General features: G+C 45.4%; 1 protein-coding gene across 1 annotated transcript; it reads right to left on the reverse strand.

The window, feature by feature from the left end:
* Positions 1 to 2892: 2892 nt before the first annotated feature.
* LOC142400943 (uncharacterized) lies at positions 2893 to 8980 on the reverse strand. Its single transcript, XM_075486183.1, has 3 exons — positions 8567 to 8980; positions 8057 to 8375; positions 2893 to 3837 (listed from the first exon to the last, which is right to left on the reverse strand). The coding sequence occupies exons 2-3, from the start codon at positions 8320 to 8322 to the stop codon at positions 3678 to 3680; spliced, it is 426 nt and encodes a 141-aa protein (XP_075342298.1). The 5' UTR covers positions 8323 to 8375; positions 8567 to 8980; the 3' UTR covers positions 2893 to 3677.
* Between the last annotated feature and the right edge of the window lie 207 nt (positions 8981 to 9187).

A 9187-nucleotide genomic window follows, 5' to 3' on the forward strand; every position in this document is an offset into this window, starting at 1 on the left:
TTCTTATATTTCCTCCGTCTCTCCTCCAGAACACACACACACACTGAATCTACCTTAGGATAGCACTGGCAGAGGCTCCACGCAGTCCCGACACACACCATGGTAACGCCCAGGACGCACATGGTGACATAGATCTGGGGCTGCTCCTGCATCATAATGAAGAGGCCGACCGCCACCACACACAGGCCTGCCACTATCAAGCCATATCGATACGGTTTCCCCTCCACCATCGCTGTTGCCCCTGATGCCTAACGAAGTCTTTGTTTGTGTAAACTTGAGGATTTTGTGTACTGCTGTGTGTCAAAGCTTGAAGGTGAGGGTGGAGAAAGCACAGTTTAGGTTCCACTCTGCTGCTTATTACAGCCCGCAGACAGCCTGCTCAGGTCAGGTATAAAATTCCAGGTGTGAGTGTGTATGTGTGTGTGTGTGTGTGTGTGTGTGTGTGTGTGTGTACGTGATAGGTCACCTTGCCTCTGGCTGCTGGCAAAAAGGAATCTTGCAACTCAGCCTCTGCGCAGTCCTGAGTTGAGTGTTTATGTTTGCTTGGTTTTGTAGACCCTTTCCATCTCTACCGGGGTTTCCTTCTTTTACATAAACAATCCACTGTTTATAAGGGCGACAGCAGCGTCGGGGAGCTTCATCGCTATTCATTGACTTGAGTTTATTTTAACGTCACAACAAAACTAACAGTTGACACTCTGCAAGCGGAGGATACAATGCTGAGCAATCAATAACACTGTCCTGTTAGCATTCTGCTGTCACCGGCTGAGGCACTTTGTGCTGGAAAAAGCTGCAGAGCCAGAGGAGCTATGAAGCTGTGAGGAAGGCTCTTATGGTCTTTGAAGAAGGATGCCGTGCACACATGCAGTATTTTGTAGACACTGAAGACACACTTGGGTCCAGTATGTAAATTTTTTTTAAAGAGGACGTAGAAAGTTATCCAGGGTTTCACTTCCGTTAGTACGTTATTGCTTTTTCTTTTCCATGTAGAACCCCAAAAAACAGTGATGTTTGTTTCCTCCATTACTTTTTTTTGTGTCACATAAAGAAGCCTCACAACTAAAGTTTTGATGAGAACTAACAGGAGAGATCATATTTCTCCAGTTTTAGCTTCTCTTCATTGGCTCCCTGTTAAATTCAGAATAGAATTTAAGATTCTTCTCCTTACATATAAAGCTCTTAATGACCGAGCTCCATCATATCTTAAAGATCTCATTGTAAGATATTTTCCTAACAGAGCACTTCGTTCCGAAACTGCAGGTTTACTTGAGGTTCCCAGAGTTTCTAAAAGTAGAATGGGAGGCAGAGCCTTCAGTTATCAGGCCCCTCTATTGTGGAATAAGCTGCCAGTAAATGTCCGGGAAGCAGACACCCTTTCCACTTTTAAGACCAGGCTTAAAACTTTCCTTTTTTATAAAGCTTATAGTTAGGTCTGTTGAATCTGATAGTGTCTGCTAGTGTGTCTTGTTCTGCCTCCACCTCTGGCACCCTCTATACTTTCATTACCCCCTACCCGAACCAGGGTTTGAATCCCATTCCCGCTTATCTTACCTCTTTTATTTCTCCCCCTACCCGAACCAGGGTTTGCATCCCCACCCCGCTGTGACTGGTGTGCAGTTGGTGAGAGGCTGAGGTAGCTTGTGGCTGTAAAAAGATGGTTGTTGTGGTGTGAGGAGCAGATCTATATAGGGAGTATAGGGAATTACTCACTGAGTCTGGTCCTTTATTTTATTATTTATTTTTTCGTTAGCACAAGTTTCTTGTGTTTACCTTGAATAGGGATGGCTCAGGTAATCCTGAAACATCCCATAGTTAAGCTGCTATAGGCCTAGACTGCTGGGGGGCCTCATCTGTCACACCTTTCCTCACTTTACTCTCTTTATGTATATGTGATATTATTGTGGTCATTTACTCGTGTTTCCCTGTTCCAACAGATATCCTTTGAATGGTGTTACAGTGCCGCCGCCGCTGCGGCCCTCCCCCCCTCCCCCCCTCTCTGTCTTCTCAAACCCCAGCTGGTGGAGGCGGATGGCCACCCTTCCTGAGTCTGGTTCTGCCAGAGGTTTCTTCCTGTTCAAAGGGAGTCGTTTCTCTCCACAGTCGCCTCAGGCACGCTCAGGCCGGGAGATTGGACCGAAAAACAAAAAGTTTTCAGTGCAATCTGTTGGTTTTCTTAGCTAGGAAATTGTTTTTGAATTGGCTCTATATGAACGAATTGGATTATTTTATGAATTATGATTATTATTAATTAATCGAATTCCAATTGGCTTGAATTGGACTTACTATCTAAGTGCCTTGAGATGACATTTGTTGTATTTGGCGCTATATAAATAAAAATGAATTGAATTGAATTGAACTAGACTAGGACGCCTTTAAACTATGCAAGTTTGCATGCGTTGCACTTTTGCTAGAACAGATTCTGCTAAATCTAACTTTAGAATGTCTGATGCAAAGCAGAGCAGAGCATGATGAACGGTTGGAGTTTGCAGTGAGTCATCTTGCGCCTCGTGTCTTCGAAACTGAAGACATGGTTGATTACATCTAATTTAATAGCTTCCTGACAATAATGGGAAAATACTTGGTTATAGCATTCTGTGCAACTTACTGTATGTTGCAAATCTAAAAATAAACTATGATTGTACACCCACAGGCCAGAGCTGTGCAGAAATAAGTATTTAGTATTTCATGAGATAAATTGGAGTTTTTTTTTAATGGGAGCCAGTTGGAGCCAGAGACATTTTGAAACTAGCAACAAACGCATGCACACATTTGAAATTCTGCTTATGGTACCTGAAAGTGGGTTTTACTACGGTAACTAATTATCTTTAACACGAAGAAGGACATTTCATGCCGTGAATCAGAGGCAGTATAAAAGCAAATCCTTTATTAGAAACCTGAGCAACATCTGATCCGAGACGCTCCATATTTGTAGCAACTTTCTTTTTTTCTCAGTGCATGACCGCATCACCCATGTCCACTCACTTAAAAGATAATTATTTTTTTGTATTAAAGTGGCTTTGTATATACATGCATGTTAGAGCAAAAATGATCAGCAAAATCAGGGATAGTTTCTAAAGCATCACACAAGACAGGTGTTTCTTTGAAATAAAACTGTGAAAATAAAAACGAATCTCATGTAATAATCGATTAACTGATGTGATGCATGACATACTGATCAATTATCAGAGTGGTTGTTACTTGGCGTTTTCAGCAGTATGTCACACCATGTGAAAATAAACCGAAGCAACTTCTCGTGTTAAACAATAGCGTAATGAAAGAAAGGGATGGTAGGAACAGTTTAAACCATATTTCTCAAATGGGCTGTCAGTACTTGGACTCAGTCGCTTGCTTTCTCCTGCTCCTCCGTCTCTCTTTCACAGTCTGGAGTCTTGATTCTCGCTCCGTGCCAACAGTGTCAGCCTGAACGCACAGAAATGACCCGCTGCCGCGAGGTCACGCACACACACGCACACACACACACACACACGCACACACACACGCACACACACGCGCACACACACGCACGCACACACACACACACACACGTACACACACACACACACACACACACACACACACACACACACACACACACACACACTACGTCCGTTCAAAGGTCTCACTGAGAACCGAGGACAAAAAGGCACTGCCGTGAGTTCGGGCTTTGCAACAGAGAGTTAAAGCTGCTCGTTGTGCTCTTGGCTCTTCATCACCGTGTCATAGGATGGAGGCGGCTCCATGGTCCAGGGCGGCGGGGTGGAGGGCAGGGAGGGCTCAGGGTCCGGTGTCCTGCCGACAGAGTCGGCCGACATCTCCCGACGGATTCGGTCCAACCTCCTGAAGACAGGATGCAAGAGAGGCCATGAAACAGGAGCGATAGTGTTTATGCTTCATCTGGTACTTGAACTCCTTTACGGTGTTTACGTTCAACTTAAAACCGCTTTACACTCGTAACCTTTTAAGCACCCACTCCTCTGTACATATTCGACCCCAATTATCACAAAGCAGTTTGCACTTTAACACCTTAGCCCTGTTTAGCTACGTCATGCCGACACAAGGTGGCGGCTGAGGCGAGGTTTTAATAAAGGCTGCAGTAACTAAAGCAGAAGATGTGGAGATAGCTGAAGAGAAAAATCAAGGAAAAGGAGAGTATTCAAACTAAAGCCTTTGCCTTGGCCACGTACTACAAAAAAAACTGAGGGGAAATATTCTTGCATGTCAGCTAAACTTTCTTTTAACCAGTTATGTGAGGTAAACTTTTTTTTCTTTCCATCTCCCTTGACACGCGTATCGAAACCGTTTTTCTTTCTCTCAACATTTTCCTAACAGCTGTCGTGTATGTGTGAAGAACTTTAAGCTTGTTTGATTGGACAGGACATAGTTATTTCAGTCAGCCTATCTCTCAACACGGGCTCACATTTTACTTTACAACAAATTCTACATGACCTGAGACTATTCTTCTTCCTTTCAAATCCTTACAGTGTCTACATCTAACACTTCCAACTACTTTAATGTTTATCGCCTTGTAATCCGACTCCTCAGGGGGTTCCCATCAGCTCCTTTGTGACCTAAAACTCTTTTTCCTGATGTTCTGTCAACTATCCCTGCATTTACCCTTGAATCGGTTTACCCTTCATGTAACACCTCTACTCCTCCCTTAATTGTCCGCTATCATTCACCTCTGTTTTGTGACTGTAATCCAGATCCCGACAGCCTCGTCTGCCTTTCAGCCATTACATCCCAGCAAACACTTCAGCTGCTGTGGTGTAATTACAGTTCAGGTCAAATCTACCACAACGGTCAGGAAGACGGTCTTCCAGGTGCAAACTATATAGTAACATGTATGCTTTTTCGGGGACTCAAAGCTCTCTGCATGCACGTCCTCATTTGGTTATAATCACCACGTAATGCTCAAGGCCTGGATTAACTATATGGGCCTGCGGCACAGTGCCCAGGGGCACCAACCATTCACAGCCAGTGGGGGGGCACCACACGACAAACTTTTAAAAATAGTTTTTTCATGAATGTTTGTACACTTAAAAATGGTTACACTTGACATAAATATTCATATAAAATTCATTATTAAAACTAATGTGATAAGAACAGCAACGATATATCATAATTCTGAGCAATAGTGGCCTAATGTGAACATTAACCCCCCTCCCTCAACCTGTCAGTTGAGCAAGTCCACCTATGGTGAAATGTATCATGTTTTTTAAAAAACGCGGTAAAAAAAAAAAAAAATGGATAAACATCAATTGAGTGGTTGTGCGAAGAGAAAATAAAAAAAGAGAAAGACTCCAGGGGTTTAGCGGCAATTAAAAATGTTCCAGTGTTAGATCGATGTTCACCCGAGGGGTACAGTGACTGGAAACACCCGGACAGTCACAGCCCATGAGAGGAGCGCAAGCCACCGCGAGTGTCTGCTCGCACTTCTCAAGAGGTCACAGAATGCGGGTACGGTTGATGTTGTTCTCAGAGAACAGAAAGAGGATGCGGCGAAGTATTGGAGAGAGGTGATGCGACGCATTGTGGCTGTGATTAAGTTTTTAAGTGTGCGTGCAGTATTTCTCACAGATGTGAAGGCAATGTGTGGTGGTGGGCCGGGGGGGGGGGGGGGGGGGGGGTATAAAAAATAAAATTCTTCAAAATAATTCCTCCGTTAATAATTGGTCACACAGAACTTTATTGTATTAACCCATAAGAACCCAGACCCATTTCTACTTGAATGAAATTAAGGGGGTTATACACAGACTAAATAGACCACATAGAACCCATTTCAGATTTTTTTTCCAAAATACCACCCCCCACTGTCAGAGATCTGTAATGTGACATAATGTCACATTAGGAGTTAAGAACCTGATAATTTCTCCATCAAGGAAAATGATGGGGGACGTAAGGATGTGTGACACTGAACAGGTGCGGCTTATCTGCAGATTTTCCATCTTCATTGTAAACAAATTTATAACATAGCTAATTACACTGGTCGGACTGTTCAGCTCTGTTCAGACTGATACTCCGGTTCAGGCTGGTCCTCATCCTCAACACGTCTCTTTTTCAATTGCGGAAAAGATTTTTCAATACTCATCTGGATTGAAGCAGCAAACATTCAGTGTAAGAGTTTAAAAAACCTACTTTATTTTATTCACAGCTGCTAGTGTTTTGACCTCGACAACCCAACTACATTTTTTTTTTTTTTACGGCAAACTTGCGACTTGTTAACTTTATAAAGAAGGCGTAATCGCTTGTGTGCTATGGGTCGGGGCGGGACATCCCAACATTGTAATCAAAATATAAAATATTTTCATAGGACTTTTTAATGTGTGATTTTATAAAGGTGCACGTGATACCAACCTTTCGTGTTTCGTGGGGGGGGGCCACTTGAGGTTAGTGCCCAGGGTCACCACAATGACTTAATACGGCCCTGGTAATGCTTCAACTGACTGTCCATTTTCTTTTATTGATTTCAGGTAACATTTCAGCTCCTTCTTGTGTCTGCTTGCTACGTCTCCACATCTTTCTGCGCCGACAGATCAGCCAGTGAAATAACCTTAAGCCTGTAATTGAAGTGCTCTTCACAGTCACAACAAACTCATCCCAAACTTCCAGCTTTCCTCCAGTAATACTCCTCACTCTCCTTTTTTGGGGGTCTCTGCTTTACATGCAAATATGCATCTAGAACAACTCAACTACTCACTACTCTCCAATATTTGAACTTTACATCAAGGGTCCACGAGTGAAAGTCACACAAGGTTTAGAAATACCGATCAGCCTGAGTTTCGACAGTGTCTGGCGGTAGAAAAAGCCATGATGATGAAAACTGCACTCTCGGCATCTTGCTGTCCCAGTACTGGACAATAAGCAGAGCTATTGCAGATTACTTTTGACAATTCCAGGCAGAGTCTGTCTGCCACATGCTGCTGTTGTCTCCATGACCTACTTTCTAAATATCGCTCCATAATCAGAGAATCTGTTGCTTTTCAGCAGCTAAAGTTATCAGGTCCCTGACATCCCCCCCCCCCCAAGGGATCTCTTCACCAAGACCACGGGATGGTGTGTTCTAGTATACGTCTGCAAGTGTTGCATGAGGAAGCCTGAAAAACAGCCTGCTTGATCCCCAAAGAGAGTCCCATTGTTCTCAGTGCCAGGGGTTTCCCGTCTGCTGGCGGGGCACTGGTTCACCTCTTGGAACAGACCGATATCTCTGCAGCTATAAAGCGATCGCCATCAAACTTTCTGCACGCACCGATAGTTTCCAGAGACCGAATCTAAAATAAACTTTGTTGATCTCCAAACCATTTTCCTTTGAAACACCACGAGGTGCGAGTTGTGGCTTCGAGTGAAATATCTGGACAGCTATTGGATGGATCACCACAAAATATGGCACACACATGCCTCCCTGAGCACCATTTATCATCCCTTTGGTGAGCCCGACAGTTTCCACCAAGATCAGAGCTCTCACTTGGCCAAATCTAGTCACTTCAAAACTAAGAGCGACCCCGGCAGCCTCAGCTCTACGCCGTGTTGAAGGGCTAAGTGGCACATTTTAGCATCCTAACACTGTAATTTAATACGGCCAACATGTTCCACATACCTGCTGACGATAAGCATCGTAAAGCACATGTTAGCATGCTGACTCTAGCAGTGAGTACAGCCTTAGCAAGCTGCTACCAAGGATGGAGGTGTTGAATCGAGTTGAATTGTGAGCCCTCAATATGATTGCACTGGAACTTTTTACTTTACTTTTACTATTTTTATTCTTTTGTATATTATGCATTGTATATTATTTAGATATCTTTATACTGTGTGCCTTATATCTTTTGTGTATCCAAAGCCAAGAGCTCCTGAACTAAATTTAATTATGCCTGCATAGTGACAATAAAGATTCTTGATTCTTTCAAGCTGCCTGTGGTTATATTTGTTAGAGGCCCCAAAGTGTGACACTATCGAGTGTTCCATGCAGGAGCAGCCAAAGAACGACTTTTTCTTTCCCATCAGTCACCCTACTCTGCCTGTCTGTCTCTTCTGCTGTCCCGCACACTTTGGGAACGTGTACCTTTGTATGGCGAGGGCCTGCTGTGGGTTGAAGCGCGTGCCTGTGCGGGGGTGCAACAGAAAGTGTCCTGGCACAGCCACCTGAAGATTCCTCATGGCCATGCAGATTCCACTAACCAGCAGGCCCACACCCCCCAGGCCCAGAAATATCCCGAGCACAAACAGCGGGACAGTCGGGTGGGCCACGCCCAGACCAAAGACCATGACCCCCCCGGCAGTCATCAGCACCACGCCCAGACAGAGCAGCGTGCCGTGATGGACCGACATCTCCGGCGCTCCAGGGGTTCACTCCTTCCAGCTACAGCTGCGCCTCAGCCAGTCTGCAGCGGAGAGAAGACAGATGCTGCTGAGGTGTGTGCACGTGCGTGCGTGTGTGGCAGTGAGGGTGGGAACAGTTAGTGGCAGCAAACAGAAAGCTGACTTCAGGAGGAAACTAAAGGAATATGTGCAACATGTAAATCCTCTCTGCGCACGTGTGCGCTTCGGCTTGAACATGGATCCGCTGCCCTACCTGGCAGGATGTCGCGGGTATGAGCTGCTCAGCTGATGGTCGGCTGAAGGCTTGATCATTCCTCTTTTTCCTTGTCATCAACTTTAATTCCCCCTGTGATGCCCGCCTGGCGCTTTCCCGATCCCTGGAAAAATGTGTGGGGGGCAGCCTATCCGGGTTAGTCGGTGTGTCCTGGGAATCCGCCGCGCCTCTCTCATGATGTGCCACTCTGCCACTTCGCTTTCTTTCCGCGCGGAACACTCATGCCCAGTGTTTTTCGGAGGATGGGGGGAGGTGTGTGTGTGTGTGTGTGGGGGGGGTTCACAGCACCGAAAATCTGTTGGACGGAAGCTGGTGTTGTTTGTGGGTCGGGTTCCGTCGGGTCGGGTCGGGTTCCGTGTGGATCTCATCCGCCTCAGAGGCAGCAGCAGCGGGGACGCGCGCTGTGAGGAAGTGCTTTCCTGGTTTTTATTGAGGAGGGGTTGCAGTGACGAGCGGCGGAGGGCAGGGCGTCCACACCGCCTGAACATCGTCACTTTGACTTTGTTTAGAAGAGCAGTTTGGACAGAGAGAGTTACAATGAGCCGTTACACTGCGAGTGAAAACAGAGATGTGAGCTGGGGGGGGGGGGGGGGGAGTGGG

The sequence above is a fragment of the Odontesthes bonariensis genome, chromosome 15, assembly GCF_027942865.1.
Source record: "Odontesthes bonariensis isolate fOdoBon6 chromosome 15, fOdoBon6.hap1, whole genome shotgun sequence".
NCBI classification, from domain to species: domain Eukaryota; kingdom Metazoa; phylum Chordata; class Actinopteri; order Atheriniformes; family Atherinopsidae; genus Odontesthes; species Odontesthes bonariensis.